Source organism: Drosophila suzukii, chromosome 3 (genome assembly GCF_043229965.1).
Source record: "Drosophila suzukii chromosome 3, CBGP_Dsuzu_IsoJpt1.0, whole genome shotgun sequence".
Taxonomy (NCBI): domain Eukaryota; kingdom Metazoa; phylum Arthropoda; class Insecta; order Diptera; family Drosophilidae; genus Drosophila; species Drosophila suzukii.
The window spans coordinates 85715518-85732619 of record NC_092082.1 but is presented as its reverse complement, the minus strand read 5'-3'; the positions used below and the strand labels follow the sequence as shown (position 1 = coordinate 85732619).

Sequence of the window (17102 nt, the reverse complement as noted above, 5' to 3'; positions counted from 1 at the left end):
GAACCTGACTCTATCATTAAACACATATAGATTGCATCATTGGTCTCCCAAGGCAGTCATAACTTATTCGAAACTCTTATCTGGCCGCTTGGCGACAAGGTTACAGTGGATGCTATTTTAAGAACCCCTATATCTGGGCCACACAGCCGAAGATTTGCGCGCCAAAAAGTCGAACCACTTGAGAAGTCATCCGAGGCTCGTAAAAAACCGAGAAAAAGGAAAGATCCCAAATGCCTGCTGTGTGGGAACCAAATCGCTCCGATTGCATGTGACAAGAACAACAGTATTTTTGCACTGACCCGCCGGACATTTGTGGAAGGACATTTGCCGGACGGAAAGGAGATCAAAACTGTTTCATTGTTTGGCACTTGTTTTAGTTGTGTTGTTGCACACATTGTGACCCAAATTGCTTTTTGGCGAAAACAAAACCGTGCGGAGTTGCAAGAAAGAACCGACCATGTGCCGAGTCCTGAATAAATGACCATCCACTTGACTGGGACAAAGGAACGGCCGCTGCTACTATTCAAATTATATAGAAAATTGCCAGTAAAACACAAACTAATTGTGTGTTTGCCAATATCGAACTATCGAAAGGCCGGGAGGGGGTGCTGTGGGAAACCTTGCATATCCAAAAAAAGATCACATTGGAGTTATAGAATAAGGCCTGGGAAACTCAAGTGGCACTCAGCGTGTGCTCTTTGATGGGGTCTCATCGCAACGCTTTTCTTTCGCCTGGCAGCAATGTGGCAGGCAGATGAGTCCTATTCGGATTCCAATCTAATCTTTATTTTCGCATCACCCCGAACTGCCCTGGAAACCCCGATTTGAACGACAGGCATGTCAAAATCGAATTGAAATGCGCAAGACTCATAAAAATATTTAAATAAACATAAAAGTGTGATTGGTTTCAAAGATCGAAGCTTGGATACTCTTAGGCTTTAGAAGGGCAACACATATATAACAATTAAGAAAATAAACTTGTTTAATAAACTAGGTTTAAACGAAAACTTTTAATGCCATGTGTATTCCAAAAGATTATACTATTCTGAGCAAAGAAATTTAAAAAATTGTTATACCCCTCCAAAGTGCATAGCAAAACATGTGCCATATCTAAGCATGTCAAGAACATTGTTCGCTTATTAGAGGACCGCGAACAGCGAATGTATGTTGATCTACATACGGAACTCCCCACTTCCCCCACTCTCCGATGTTGCCACACAATAATAACTTTTGTTGAACCGCCCAGCCGTTAAAAATATGTACTGAGAGTGACGGAACAGAGAGTAGTAACAGAGGAAAAACGTTGATTAGTACTTCCTGAGGCTGCTGTATAGTTCAGATATGAGCGTCAGAATTTCTATATCATTCAACAATGCTTTAAAAAAACATTTGCCTAGAGCTGCGCCAACAAACAAACAAACAACTGCAACCATCGGAACTTGGAGAGCCAAGCTTATCAAGAAACCCAGAGTGGGGTCCCAACACTCTAGGAATATTTTTCTGATTCCTTATCAAAAAAGTATAAAAAAAAAGATTTTTAAATAATGCTTTATCACAAGAGCTTTAAAATATGTTGATTACAATATTTATATTCATGGGTCATAGATTCTCATGTTATAGGTATCCCATACTGATGGATCGTTACAGGCTTTAATAGCCTTCCTTTCTACAGGGCAAAGGTTCTCAAGTACTAAGCCCCAATAAGCTTAAGCCCTGCAATCAGAACACCCGTCTTCCTGTTGATTACGGCAACTTCCTTTCCCACAAATCACATGATGACACAACACCCACCCATGGCGATCCCGGCCAGATCCCATTCAGCACTAATGGACAATTGATTTCCTCTTATTCAGCTTTCTTTCACATTTAAACTCTGAACCCGGCAATTGATTGCCCGGGAGAGAGCTTCATTCCATGGACAATGGACCGACCGCGCATATAGTATATGGGTGTGCGTTCTCTAACATCGAAATGAATTGCTTATTTTGACATTTATTAAAGCTTTAAATAAAATTTATGCAGAGAATCAATTAGTGGGGCAAGACCATAAAGGCAAAGTGAGATGAAAAATGAAAAATGAAAGAGGACCGTTGAACGTGGAACGACACGCAACGGCGGAAAGTCAAGTAACGAAATGTATCTCGAAGATACAATATTTCTCACAATCAGTTTGTAGACGAGAAAAACGAACAGAATGCGACTAAAAAAATACATATAACGAAAAGGCAAAAAGACAACAACTGCAAGGAATCACGGTCAGAGAAGAAGGCAGCGAAAGATAAACAGAATACAGATCGATCGAACTCCTCTTTCGCCCCCTCTCTTTCCTACCGAAACGAGTCCTGCACACAAGTACGCACACTAGTACGAAAAAGGTTTTGGCGCAAAAAGGAAAAAAAACGAACTAAGGCTATTCCCTGCTCTTCACCTACTTCTTCGGCAGCGCTGCACTTCTCAGCTTCTCTTTCTGCCGAGAAATCTCAGCAGCGCGCCTCCTTCGTCCTTCTGCCTGCCCCCACCCCCTCGATTCTCTCTCTCCCTCTCTCTCTCCTTCTCAGCTCGTGTTAAGGAATTTGCGCGCGCATGTCGTGAACGCTCCTTCTTATCCTTCCCCCCACTCTCTTTCCCCTGCACTCGCACTCACACTCACGCATCGGGACTAATTCGGTTTCCCTGCTGTTTATATCCTTCGGTCCTGATCAGCTGATCGAACATATGAGAGAGGGAACCGCTATCCCTGTCTAACTGTTCTTCGTCCTGTGCCCATGGGTATTTCTGGTCTAATCAGTATCTGTGTGCGGTTCTTCTCTGCTCTTCTTTTCCCACCTTATGTACTAGGAGATTTCCCCTGTCCAGTCCACACCTTTCCCCTGAGATTTGTTAATATTTAGCAGGGGGTAGAGTAGGGGAAATCTCTGTTTGAAAGGTATTCTTTGGGGTCGTTCCCAAAATATGTTCTTTAAATTTTTGGAACGATTCTGAGTCTTTTAATGTTAGCAATATTAATTATTGGGGATTGATAAAAAGTGTTCCGTATGGATAGAAACTTTGATAAATTGGATACCATGTTAAATATAAAAATGTATCTTAAAGATACAAAAATTGAATTTGTCATTAAAAAATAAATTTTATAAATACATACATATGCATGTAATGACAGTCCTTATTCAAATTGACCATAAAATAAAGTATACATAGGTACAAGAAAAAAGTTAAACTTCATAGACATCCAATCCTTGGCTCCTCTTTGCGCCTTCTTCTAATTGCATTGCATTGTCTGCCACACACACATGGGCAAAAGGAGACCGCCCAGCCTTTAATCCATTCCTGCCCACCGCACCACCCTTAACCCTTTTGGCAGTGATTTGCGAAATGCGCGCGCGCGCGCAAAAGTATCTCAAACGCTTTTTTTCGCACACTTCACAGGCTTTTTAATACACAGACGAACCGAAAAAAAAACCGATGCTCAAAGCTCACTTCTTGGAATTTCGATTTACAATTTAGCTCTTCACTTTTTGTTGGTCCTGTGAGTTTTTTTTTTTGGTTTTTTCAGGTCCCCCCCGCTATTGTTGTGCTCCATTCCCATTCACATTGTTGCTGCAATTTCTTTCTCCGCAGCCTATTCTCATTCTTTATCCAATTTACCCACACTCATGTGTGTGTTAGCCCGGCGAGTGTGTGAGTGTGCTTTTGCATACGTTTTTGATTTCTCCGCTTTGCCCTTTTTGCTCTCCGGTTCTGGAGAGGCTGGCGATATCACGGTGGTATCTGAAATCCATAATTCCAAAACTATGATTGGGCTGAGTAAAAAAAAGTCTGGAAAAGAGCTCAGTTAAAAATATATAACATTTTTATATCGCTTATTTATAATATCAAAGTGTATATTTCGTGGGGCGAAAGTATGAAACGTGGCCTTTTTGGTTTAACCCATTAGGGGTTACGAATTGGATCACTATACTAAAACATAGCGTTTAAACACGTGGGCTTTTAAAAATAGCATTGTAGTGGTCTATACAACATTTTTTACAAAATGAAAAACGATTTTGAATACAATTTGTATCGCTAAAATTGTATTTTTACCAGACAGAAACCAAATTTTTGACCCACTGTTTGCACGGCTCACTATGAATGAGATTGTGTTCGAAGCTTTTTCTTTCTTTTTTTCCCCTATGCGCTTTTTTAACTTGTTCAAAACCACTTTATGATTTCTGCGTCCTTTTTTTGTTTTTGTTGCCCTGTTTGTTGGTTGTTTTCCATAAAGATGATCCTCTCGGCTCTTCCTGCAGCAACAACAAAAGCTTGCCAAAGGAATTCAGCGGAATGAAACCGTAGCTCATTTGGCGGTTTGGGCAATGGTCCATTAAAATATCATTTATTTTTGGTATGGTTTGTAGTTATATGAATGATATAGGATGATTCTACTTGGCTGTCCTGCTCTTGCTCGCTGGAGTTTTTACAAAAACACACTCGGACTGCAGCCCATGGGTGTCCGTCCCCCAACAAAACCCCTTGGATCCACTGAAATGACTCCCGCAGGGCCTCAGCGCATATGTAACTCGATTTCTGCTTTAACTTTGCCGCGATTGCACACAAGCACAAAGCTACAGGCGCAATTCTATAAGAAAATCAACTTTGGTCAACCAATTTCATAACCCTAATCGGATTACCCATAAATTGATTCGCGATACCATGACAAAGCACGTGCTTTTCGGTATTTTAGTAGTAAATTTCGAAAATCTTACCCATGCAACTATGTACTTCATCCAGTTCGTCTTCTATGGACTTCCCTGTAAACGGGATCTGTGGCTGGAAGCTTTGCTCATTTAACGACATTGGCGTCTACGTCTGCAGAACACAAAGGAGCCACGCCCCCTCCACAGCCGCCCCATCCCGCCGATGCGGCGATCATATGACTGCGGCCACTACCTGCTGATTTTTTGTCCAAGGAGGCGAGGTGGTGAAGAATACCAGGGGCTTGGGGGTTACGGGACACCAGGAATGCGTGGATCTCACATTATTACCTGCAAACGACACAATCGATGCCGCCTTGAAATTCTGCTTAAAGATTCGCGCGATGCGATTCTTCAGCCTCCTCTCCGTCTTGCCCCTTCCCTCGAGGGCTCCACTATTTTCACATGTGTTCGAGTCTTCGGCTCCAATGCTGGGGTCTTCGGCTCCACTTCGGCAGTACGCGTCTGTGTATAAAAGCTCGCGCGCCAAAATCAGGGCCTCCATAGAGCTGGCGACCACCAAGGCGCCTGTTTCTTCTCGGGATTTTAGGGATTTTCGGGGTATTCGGTTGGTTACGAAAAGGGGAAATGTAGGGGAAAGGATTCTTGGGTTCTACCTGTTGCAGTGGGATCGCTCCAAAGAGGCGGCAGAGATTTCCGAATCCTTATTATCCCGATTTTCCTATTTCCCCTATGTATATATTTCCTTCTGCACATGGGTCGGTCTTGTCTTAGTCTTAGTTTCACTCTAACGCGCCGTTATGTGTTGGTCTCTCCCGTCTCCTTCACACTTCTATTTCTTGAGAACGGAATCAAAGGAAAGGAACCAAGAACTAAGAAAAAAAGGCGCCCTGCAACAACAAAACACTAACTAACTCGCTCTCTCCCGCATCAGCTGTGCGCTCTCTGCCGCTCGCTCTCTCTCGATCCTCGGCCGGGGTGCAGTTATAAAAACCAGCTGCTCGGAGAGGACCAGCACATTCGTATTCCATTTGCCGAGTCGTCGAGTTCGTCGAGTCAACAGCTCTTCTTGTTCTACCTTTCGGTTCTCGTTCGGTGACTTGAGATTGTGCGGTTCAAAAAATTATTTTAAAAAACCCTCGCACAACCACACACCAACAAAAAACATGCTGAAACGGACACATTAACAAAAAAAAACTACATCTAAAATCAAACAAAATGCAATATTAGCCAAAAAGCAAGGACTACCATCAAAAATTCTCATCTAAAACAAACAACTGTAAATGAGTGAAGAGTGACCAAGATAAAATTGTGTTTTAGCAATTTTTCGGCTGCAACAACACAGAAACTCACTAACGAAATCAAAAATCTTCAGTTTTGCGAAACGCCCAACACAACACACAAACAAAAAACCAACAAAATGCTGTGGGAAACTATTGTGGAGGAGACTAACTGCAGCATGGATTGCAATATCAGGTAATTACACCGCCCCAAGGATTAGCAAAACTATTTTGCACCAGGAATACCAGTTCAAAATACCCCAAGAAAAGTGCAAGTTCAAGAGCAACAGCAACAAAGATGTGGGGCCAACAAAAGTAAGAGTTTTTTTATCACGCTCGGCACGTTTACTTTTTGCCCGATTTTTTGGCGCTCAGCTGTTGTTGTTGTTCGCTTGCCGTTTTTCATTCATTAAACCGGCTTCCGCGAGGCTCCAAAAAAAAAAAGCAGAAAAATTTGTTTTGTCCGTCAGTCAGTCCGTCATTTTTTCGTATTCTTCCCTTTTTTCCCCCGTGTTCTTTGCGGTTCTTTGTGCTGTTTTTTATTATCGCTGCGCTTGCGTGACGTGTGACCCAAAAGTCATGCTGAAAAGCAGATGCAACGAAAAGCAAAAGGGAATTCCGTTTGGAGTACCGCAAATGTGCAGGAGAATCAAGAAGAAGAGGCAGTAGGGTTCCCTGACTTAGAGAGTTCCATGGGTGGCAAGCCTGAAAAAATATCTAAATTTGTTTATAGTTTCGTTTATATCGTAAACATATCCTATCCTAAAAGTTCTAGTTTTTGGAAATACAGCTCCCTTGTAAAATATCCCGTTAAGCTCCCTCATCTCACCCATTTACAACAACCCCTCTTTCTCCGTATTTTTTTCGGGTATTTTTGTTGTTTTTACACCACCAACGCCACCACCACCACCACCACTTTGTCAGTATTTTTAGCTGGGTTTAATGACCCGCTCTTTCGAGAGTTTAGGGAAGCAAAAACCAGCTCTCTCGATTCCGAACAGTTGACTAATCCTCCCCCTCTCTCCATTTGCCCTTGCAGTAACACCAGCAGTTCCAGTAATATCAACAAAATGAGTGGATCTCGTCGTGCTCGCCGTTCCTTGGAACTGATGAGCATGGACCAGGAGGAGCTGTCGTTCTACGACGACGATTCTGCGCCCCAGGACCAGCAGCGCTCGGCCAGTCCGGAACTGATGGGTCTGCTCTCGCCCGAGGGTTCGCCCCAGCGCTTCCAGATCGTCCGCCAGCCCAAGGTCCTGCCAGCTGTGGGTGGATCAAACGATGTCGCAACCCACAACACACCAGCTCGCAGCTTCCGCATCTTCAACAGCCTGTCCTCCACCTGCTCCATGGAGTCTTCGATGGACGATGAGTACATGGAGCTGTTCGAGATGGAGTCGCAGAGCCAACAGACCGCCCTGGGCTTCCCCAGCGGCCTGAACTCGCTGATCAGTGGACAGATCAAGGAGCAGCCTTCGACCAAATCGCCAGCTGGCCTGTCCATGCGCCGTCCCTCGGTGAGGCGATGCCTCAGCATGACGGAGAGCAACACCAGCAGCTCCACCCCACCACCAAAGACCCCAGAGACTGTCCGGGATTGCTTCAAGCGCCCGGAACCGCCAGCATCGGCCAACTGCTCGCCCATCCAGAGCAAACGCCATCGCTGCGCCACCGTTGAGAAGGAGAACTGCCCTGCACCACCCAGCCAAATCACCCAGGTCACGACCAGCCATCCCCCACCGCTGAGGAAGTGCATGTCCCTGAACGATGCCGAGATCATGTCCGCCTTGGCCCGCTCCGAGAACCGCAACGAGCCCGAGTTGATCGGCGACTTCAGCAAAGCCTATGCTCTGCCCCTGATGGAGGGTCGTCATCGGGATCTGAAGAGCATCTCCAGCGAAACAGTGGCTCGTCTGCTGAAGGGCGAGTTCAGCGATGAGGTGGCCAGCTACCGGATCATCGACTGCCGCTATCCGTACGAATTCGAGGGCGGTCACATCGAGGGCGCCAAGAATCTGTACACCACCGAGCAGATCCTCGAGGAGTTCCTCACCGTGCAACAGACTGAGCTGCAGCAGCAGCAGAACGCCGAATCGGGACCCAAGCGCAACATTATCATCTTCCACTGCGAGTTCTCCTCGGAGCGTGGACCCAAAATGTCCCGCTTCCTGAGGAACTTGGATCGGGAGAGGAACACCAATGCCTACCCGGCGTTGCACTATCCCGAGATCTATCTGCTGCACAACGGCTACAAGGAGTTCTTCGAGTCGCATGTGGAGCACTGCGAACCCCATGCCTACCGCACCATGTTGGACCCCGCCTACAACGAGGCCTACCGCCACTTCCGGGCCAAGTCCAAGTCCTGGAATGGCGATGGTCTGGGCGGAGCCACTGGTCGGCTCAAGAAGTCGCGCTCCCGACTGATGCTGTAGGATGGATCGTACAGTTCGTTATCTTAATTTGGGTGTTATCGTATTGTATATATAGACGTATAGGGGTATTTATTTCACGCTGCTTTTAAGTTGATTTTTGTTGATTTTCATTTGTTAATCCCGTAGACTAAGTTTCTCGCAGACACCCGACACTCATTCATACAAAACAGACAATTTCATTTGGAATTTAACGCTTTTATTTAGTTATTATTGTTTTTATGGATTCGGCTTTAGTTCAATTATTTAAGCACTTTAGTTCAAATTTTAAAGATTACCAATCGAACAAGCAAACAAAAAATGTGCATTATAATCTAAAAACGTGAGGAACACTGTCATTTAAATTTAAGAGGCCGATCCCGAAATCAGACCCCTTAATCATTTGTAGATGATAAGCAGAAACAAAATGGCTAAGAACTAAAAAAAAAACAAAAAACACAAAAATATCACACAAAACCACACGCTCATCGATTACATCCACATCCATCTAAATGTTTAAGAACGATTATTTAAGAGTTGAAAGTTGAAAACTTCTGCTAGGTACAATTTACGCTTATTATTTGTTTATTTTTATGTAATCTGTAACCGACAAGCCCCGAAACGCAAATGCATACAAGAAAAACAAATATTTTACCATGTAATGATTATTATTTAAGCAAAGCTTATTTTTGCATCAAAAAAGGCAATATTATTGAACAAAGACCATCAATTTTAAATATACTTAATACACGACTAAAAAAGAACTGAAATCACTGGCATTTTTATCTCTGAAAGGCGGCAAAGGCGCTCTTGGAGCGGGGATTCCAGAGTCTTAAGGTCTTCCACGAATTGCCAGTTTGAATTTGGCGCGCAAAGCGAGCGCTTTGAAATTACGAAAACCAGAGGGCGCATTTGTCGGCATACAAGGGAGTATAACAGAGGCGACTTCTTGCCTGGCTGTTATACAACAAGTTAACTGTTATATTGGTTTAGTTTAAATTAGAGATGGTCTTTTGAGCAGAAATAGAACACGAAACCAAAATGAATATATCATATAAGGAAACAGCAACCAAAGATCTTCTAATAACACTTTTTGAAAAATGTTGTTTATAATTTAATACATTTTTGTTTGTTTTCTGTCACTTGACAATAATATTTATTTCGATAGCTTTCAATGTTCTTATCAAAAATTGTTTCCAGTTTTACTAACTATAATTTTTTTGCCATTTTTTTTTTTTTTAACTTTTTTTTTATTAACTAAATACCTGATTTGTATACATTTAAAGCATTGCCTACAAATATCTTAGGACAAGCTTCACACAATTAACTTATGTTGTGCTCCTCCCATTTTGTAAAATTGCTTAATCAGTTGAACATAAGCTGATTATGTTTTTGTTATTGGTGATATATGATTACCATTCACACCCATTTCAGCTTTCTCTGCCTTTCCTTAAAACATTGTGAACATTAATCCGAAAAAAATGTGGATCTGAGCCAAACGCGGTTTGTGGCAATAATCCAAAGGCAGGGCCCTGCCACAAAAATACTTTCGAGATACAGAATTTAACCCCTTAAGTAATGATTTTTAAATTAAGTTTACTTACGAAAAGCTATAAAAAACCTATTTGATACTTTTTAAAAATTTTTTAAGGTAAACTTCAATAACTTTAAGAGAATAATCCGTGAAAAGGAAAGAAAGCCCAGAAAGAAGAAGGTTAAAATCTATCTGTATGAAATGAAGGGAGAAACCTATTATATCTAGGACTTGAAATTATAGTTATTTAAGAAATCGTGCACTGCTTAAAGGGTTAACCCCCTAAAGCCCCCTCCTGAGAGCCTTCATGCTGTGCCTGTCTGTCTGCAGTTGGTTTGTTATGGTTTGTTTTTGCCACTTTTCAAGCATTCTTATCTGCGGTGCTTCCGCCGTGGGGGGTTGCCCAAAACGAGGGGGCCAAGTGGGTGGTGGGTGGTTGGGTGAACTCTAGGGTCGAGTGGCTGAAGTGCCTTTGGCATACGAAATAGAAAGAAATGGGTTAATCAGCGCAATTAAGGTCAAAAACACGTAGTGACATCTCTTCGCGATGTGTGTGTGTGCAATGTGAATCAAAATTGCGCATACGCCGGGTAAGCCCTGCCATTATTTCATTGCAATCTCCCGCAGTGTTTTTCGTGTGGGTCATACATTTGCTATTTTTTGTTGTTGTCGTACCTCCCTTTTTACTACATATGCTCTATGATAAACAAAAAAAAAAGAAAATAAAGAATCTCGGGTTCTCTGCGCCGACGCCAAAGCAGCGATTCAATCTCTAAGCCGTCGACGTTTCACGGCTCTCCGGTTTTTCCTTCATCTGTATGGGTGAGCGGTGTAACCACGGGCTATAAGATAAAAGCGCCGCGCTCAGAAAACTTTAGATTCGCGTCGACCGTCGAACAGGTCGCATTCGCTCCTCCTAGTCGTCCTCAGTGTTTTTCCTGCTTTTCTGGCTCTAGAAACGGTTGGTCTTCAGAATCTTTGTGTGTCAAGCACCTCGAGAGTGCAACTTGAAAAGAATAAGATTCTTCAAAATAACCCCGAAATCACGAGACAGTCACAACGCACATACAAAAAAAGAATAAAGTGATACAAGTGTGTTAAGAACACAACTACAAAAAAATAACATAACCAAAATTAAGAGAAAACAAGTTTCAAGTGCTGAGCTCTGCACCATAAATTATCACTTGGTACAACGAATTAAAATTACGGCAAAACTTCTAACTCCAAATGTTTATATAAAGACAAATTAGCACTTGGAGAAACAAGTAACATTCTGTAAGAAATATAAGCTCATGCCCTTTTTTTAATCTGTGATAAAAACAATCAAAATAAAAGCTTTCAAAAATTACAATAAATTCTGTAAAAATACAAATTAAATATTCCCTTCTTTTGAATCTGTGATAAAAAGAATAAAACTAAAACTTAAAAAATTACAGAGGCATCAAAGTAATGGCATAACAATTATGAATATTATATATTACCAAACATTTACTCAAGTACTAAATCTCCATATTACATTCTCTTTTAAAAAAAAAAAAATTATAAATTCATATTTCCTCAAAATACAGGTTTCAGTGCTAGTACCTTGACCGCAATTGTAAATGTTAACAGAACTTTCGTTTTAAAGGGTTCAATTGATAAGTCAATGTCACAGCAGCACGTTCCTGACATTTGTGGGAAATCATAACAAGTTATTAAGTGCGTTTAACTCAATTTCCAGGGGACACTTTTATTGCCTTTCAATAAGGAAATTTATTTACATATTTTTGAGAATTTCCTGGAGTCAATAATCATCATAAATATTATGGCAGTGATCTTAAATTAATTGATAAGAAATCTCAAACTAATTAGATACATTTTGTTAAGTTTTGATGACAATTTCTTTCATTTCTCTTTTATCTTTTCTCATCTACGTTAAGACCAATTAATATTCGGTTATCATATCTACAAACATATATAAATGCTAATCGTAGGAGTTCATTGGCCCCATTTACATTTATTTATATGCATCCAAGTAACCAAGAAAGCCGAATCAAAAAGAACAACTTTTGCATAATTAAGAATGAAACCAAGAGAGGCATAGAAAGAGATAAACTAGCAGGGGATTGCAATCTGGTTTATCCAGTATAAGAAAAAATGTATGCAGGTTTCCTTTTTTATTTCCCTGGGATTTCTTGGTAGGGCTTGATCTAGGATTTTCCAAACTCATTTAAAACTTACGTGATGTCTACATTTTGCTGTTTTATAAAGCTTTTTTTTAAAGAGCTACGATGAGTAGTACTTAAAGTACTAAAGCACTTAAAATAGAAATATAAATAAAATAGTTGAGCTTGAAACAGAATATAAATTAGGTTTGACAACCAAACTGATGGCCTGGGAAAATTGCTTTTAGCTATTATTAGCTAACATTAGTGTCAACCCCATTATTTACAGACCTCTAGTGTAGGTTTTAAAATGAACTTAAAGGTTCTAACCTTTTTTTTCTTTGTTCAAGTACTTAATATTTAATGAGGTATTGTCTTAGGCATTTAAATTTAAAATATGAATGTTAGGGCTTTAAAGCTTGCAGAAAAGTTACTATAAAGTCCATTACGAAAACAACGGAACAATGTTCAGTCTCTACATCAGCTGATCAACTAAAAATATTTCGATAATTCGTAGTACCCCTGGTACCCTGTATACTTAACTACATCAGGTAGCCGGCGCATAATGCTGATTGTGAGGAGAGTCTCAATCGGGTTTCATTGGCCCAGACCTTAATACGTGCGCGGCATAACGAGCCAAAATAAACACTGGCAAAGAAAACATAATAAATAAAACAATTTGCATTAATTTGAAGTAAATCAGCGAAAACGCATAAAGAGCAAAAAGTGCGGTTTGATTTATACAGTAGACATCAGTCGACCATCGCACCCGCTCATTGTTGTCTTTATAATTGTTATTTTGTTTTACAAAAATAAATTGTTAATTATTGAGTGGGTGAGAGAAAGTTTAGCTGCAAAACAAGTGAAATACGATTTGAATAAATTGTATTCATATTTGCATTGATTTAATTATTGCAATTAGTGAAGAACCTAATAATAGGCTTGGGAATCATATCAGAAAATATGTATAAATAATATGGTAGCTTATTTATATTAAAGCATTATTTTCTGTTATGATTTGCCAAAGTGATTTAGTTAATTGCTTTGGCTTGCTCTGCTTGAACGCGCCGCTAACAAATGTTTTTCCATGTTTTTTTCCACAGATTTGGTCATGAAGTGGTTTCTGCTGTTCGTGGTGGCCCTTGGCCTGGGATTGGCCACGGCCGACTCCGATTCCAGCTATAATTACTATCGTCTGCCGACTTCGTTGCGCCCCCAGAAATACCATCTACGAGTCCTGACGCTGCTGGAAAACCCGGAGGACCTCCGCTTTTCGGGTTCTGTTAAGATCCTAATTGAAGCTCTGGAAAACACCAGGAACATTACGTTGCACTCGAAGAACCTGACCATCGATGAGTCCCAGATAACTCTTCGCCAGATTAGCGGAGAGGGAGAGAAGGATAACTGTGTGGCCTCCACTTTGGTGAATCCCATCCACGACTTCTATATCCTAAACACCTGTCAGGAACTTTTGGCGGGCAATGTCTACGAACTATATATGCCTTTCACCGCCGATCTGAACCGACAACTGGAGGGTTACTACCGCAGCTCCTATAAGGATCCCGTGGCCAATGTTACAAAGTGGGTCTTAATACTTTTCAGACTGATAGAATATTGAATTGATAATAATATCTTGTTTTAGATGGATCTCAGTTACTCAGTTTGAACCTGCATCGGCTCGATTGGCCTTCCCTTGCTTCGATGAGCCCGATTTTAAGGCTCCTTTTGTGGTTACCTTAGGATATCATAAGAAATTCACGGGTCTTAGCAATATGCCCGTCAAGGAAACCAAGCCACAGTAAGATGTTTATGATATGATAAAGTATTGTGCATACATTAGTTTTTAGAAAATGTTTACCTATCAAAGACCCTCAAGAACTTCCATTAGTTACACAATGACCTTATTTCTTTTCAGTGAAACCCTTGCCGACTACATATGGTGCGAGTTCCAGGAATCCGTGCCAATGTCCACCTACCTGATTGCCTATTCCGTCAACGATTTCTCCCACAAACCCTCCACCCTGCCGAATAGCGCTCTTTTCCGGACTTGGGCCAGGCCCAATGCCATCGATCAGTGCGACTATGCGGCAGAGTTTGGACCCAAAGTGCTCCAGTACTACGAGCAGTTCTTTGGCATCAAGTTCCCGCTTCCCAAGATCGATCAGATCGCAGTGCCCGATTTCAGTGCCGGTGCCATGGAGAACTGGGGTCTGGTGACCTACAGGGAGATCGCTCTCCTCTACTCGGCAGCCCATTCATCGCTGGCGGATAAGCAAAGGGTAGCCAGTGTGGTGGCCCATGAGTTGGCTCATCAGTGGTTCGGAAATCTAGTGACCATGAAGTGGTGGACAGATCTCTGGCTCAACGAGGGATTCGCCACTTATGTGGCCAGTTTGGGTGTGGAGAACATCAATCCGGAGTGGCGTTCAATGGAACAGGAGTCGCTGTCCAACTTACTGACCATTTTCCGACGGGATGCCCTGGAGAGCAGCCATCCTATCTCGAGACCCATTCAAATGGTGTCGGAGATTTCCGAGAGTTTCGATCAAATCTCCTACCAAAAGGGATCAACGGTGCTGCGCATGATGCACTTGTTCCTGGGTGAGGAATCCTTCCGCTCTGGTCTTCAGTCCTATCTGCAGCAGTACTCCTATAAAAATGCCGAGCAGGATAATCTTTGGGCATCGCTAACCCAGGCTGCCCACAAGTATAGGGCCTTACCAAAGAGCTATGATATCAAGAGCATCATGGACTCGTGGACTCTTCAAACCGGGTAGGTTTTCCACAACATTAAGTATTCAACATTATTACTATATATTTAACTTAACTTCTCAAGTTACCCCGTGATTAATGTGACCCGAGATTACTCTGCCAAGACTGCCAAACTCAACCAGGAGCGCTATCTTCTGAATACCCAGATATCCCGAGCTCATCGCGGTGGCTGTTGGTGGGTTCCATTGAGTTATACCACCCAGTCGGTACAGGACTTCAATAACACTGCGCCCAAGGCTTGGATGGAGTGCGGCAAGAACGGCGAGAGTCTGCCCAAGACCATTAAGGATCTTCCAGGAGCCGATCAATGGGTGATCTTCAACACCCAACTGTCGACATTGTATAAGGTCAACTATGATGCTCATAACTGGAAACTGCTGATCGAGACTCTGACAAATGGCGACTTTGAACGCATCCATGTGATCAACCGGGCTCAGCTGATCGATGATGCTTTGTACTTGGCCTGGACCGGGGAACAGGACTACGAGATTGCAATGAGATTGATTGAGTATCTGCAGCGGGAACGGGAGTATTTGCCCTGGAAGTCGGCCTTTGAGAACCTGAAGCGAGTGGGACGCATTGTCCGTCAGACCCCCGACTTCGAGTTCTTCAAGGTAGGTCCTAGAGATTGCATGTATTTAAAAGACTTTCTACATTTTGCTTCTTGGTATAATCTCATTCTCATTTGTATTCCGAAACAAACCTTTCAAAATTGCTCACACCTAACATCCCTCACTAAACTTGCTATGGCTGACCAACGAAAAGTTGTTCTTTGTCGTAAGTCTGAGAGTGACGTAAAAAATAAGTAAGAATTATGTGGTCGGTTGTTTCGACTTTAAGATAGCCGGCACTAGTTAGGAAGAACTCTTGAAATAGGGTACCTACTGTTGGAATTTAGGGAAAATCAATTCTATAAAAAAAAGAAAACTCAAAAAATCATTAATTAATACCTGAAAATGAACTTTCCTTTAAATTAGATGATCATTTTTGTACACTTTGAATAAGATAATATTTTCAAGATGTTATGAGAAGTTTTAAAATTTTAAAATAAGACTAGTGCCGGGCTTATCAAGTTAAATTTCAGTGTCTTTTACTAGTTGATATTATTACTTACTTATCATATCTCTCCGTTCGATCCAGCGCTACATGAAGAAGCTGATCTCCCCGATCTATGGGCACTTGAATGGCATCAACGATACCTTCAGCTCGATTCAGCAGCAGGATCAGGTCCTGTTAAAGACGATGGTGGTAAATTGGGCGTGTCAGTACCAGGTGGAAGACTGTGTGCCCCAGGCCTTGGCCTACTACCGCAATTGGAGATCGGAGGCTAATCCCGATGAGAAGAACCCGGTTCCAATTAACGTGCGCAGCACTGTTTACTGCACCTCGATAAAGCATGGATCCGATGCTGATTGGGAGTTCCTGTGGACGCGTTACAAGAAATCCAATGTGGCTGCCGAAAAGAGGACCATTCTGACGGCATTGGGTTGTTCGAGGGAGGTGTGGCTGCTGCAGCGTTACCTGGAGCTGACCTTTGACCCCAAGGAGGCTATTCGCAAGCAGGACTCGATGTGGGCTTTCCAGGCGGTTGCCTTCAACGAGGTGGGCTTTCTGCTGGCAAAGAAGTATTTCATGGACAACGTTGACTTTATCTACAAGTTGTAAGTTTGGGAACTTATGGCGAATGGAATTCTTAGTGAGAGATAACTCTTTTTCAGCTACCATCCGCTTACGAAGGACATGTCACGTCTTCTGTCACCGCTTTCCGAGCAGGTCATCACACTGACCGACTTCAATGAGTTCAAGGACTTCGTCAACAACTCTCGCCAGTCCCTCAAGGGCTTGGAGCAGGCCATCCAACAGACCCTGGAGATAATGCTCACCAATGTGCAGTGGAAGGAGCGAAACTATCACCAGATGTCCCGCTCCATCCAACAGCTCCTTTAGACTTTACCCAGTCCAGCCTCTCATCAGCTCATTAAGGAAAGATTCTCTTGATTTCAGCAGGAATATTATGAATGTTTAAAATCTCTTAAATAAACTATTTAATACTCTAGTATTATTCGTGTATCTCAAGAAGGAAGAGTTTTCATTTCAAACTTACCTTTTCAAAGCACATGGAGTTAACTCAAACCTAAAATAAAAAGGTTGTCATGGAGAAAATTAGCATTTATTTAAGAAAAGTTCGTTATGGTGAAATTGATTTTCCGATTTTCTCATATGCATACAAGTGAATTTTAATTTGATGATAGCCAGAACTAATTTTATTCCGA

At 42.1% G+C, this 17102-nt stretch overlaps 3 protein-coding genes across 7 annotated transcripts; 2 read left to right on the top strand and 1 right to left on the bottom strand.

Moving 5' to 3' along the window:
- Positions 1–3428: 3428 nt before the first annotated feature.
- On the bottom strand, positions 3429–4640 carry LOC108007193 (uncharacterized). Its single transcript, XM_070996702.1, is given in 2 exon segments — positions 3429–4243; positions 4245–4640. Coding segments are annotated over 2 exon segments (351 nt in total). The 5' UTR covers positions 4362–4640; the 3' UTR covers positions 3429–4009.
- A 917-nt stretch (positions 4641–5557) lies between these two features.
- On the top strand, positions 5558–9149 carry stg (string). Its single transcript, XM_065866100.2, has 2 exons — positions 5558–6167; positions 7011–9149. The coding sequence occupies exons 1-2, from the start codon at positions 6112–6114 to the stop codon at positions 8401–8403; spliced, it is 1449 nt and encodes a 482-aa protein (XP_065722172.2). The 5' UTR covers positions 5558–6111; the 3' UTR covers positions 8404–9149.
- A 1591-nt stretch (positions 9150–10740) lies between these two features.
- On the top strand, positions 10741–16908 carry LOC108020074 (aminopeptidase Ey). Of its 5 annotated transcripts, none has more exons than XM_036818266.3 (8): positions 10741–10874; positions 13161–13638; positions 13700–13855; positions 13973–14830; positions 14894–15443; positions 15595–15606; positions 15970–16490; positions 16548–16908. In XM_036818266.3, the coding sequence occupies exons 2-8, from the start codon at positions 13169–13171 to the stop codon at positions 16774–16776; spliced, it is 2796 nt and encodes a 931-aa protein (XP_036674161.3). In that variant the 5' UTR covers positions 10741–10874; positions 13161–13168; the 3' UTR covers positions 16777–16908. The 5 variants fall into 5 exon arrangements, with proteins under 5 accessions (XP_036674161.3, XP_036674164.3, XP_036674162.3 ...); XM_036818267.3 differs by lacking the exon at positions 10741–10874 and adding an exon at positions 12653–12783; XM_070996701.1 differs by lacking the exon at positions 10741–10874 and adding an exon at positions 12734–12751.
- Positions 16909–17102: the final 194 nt, after the last annotated feature.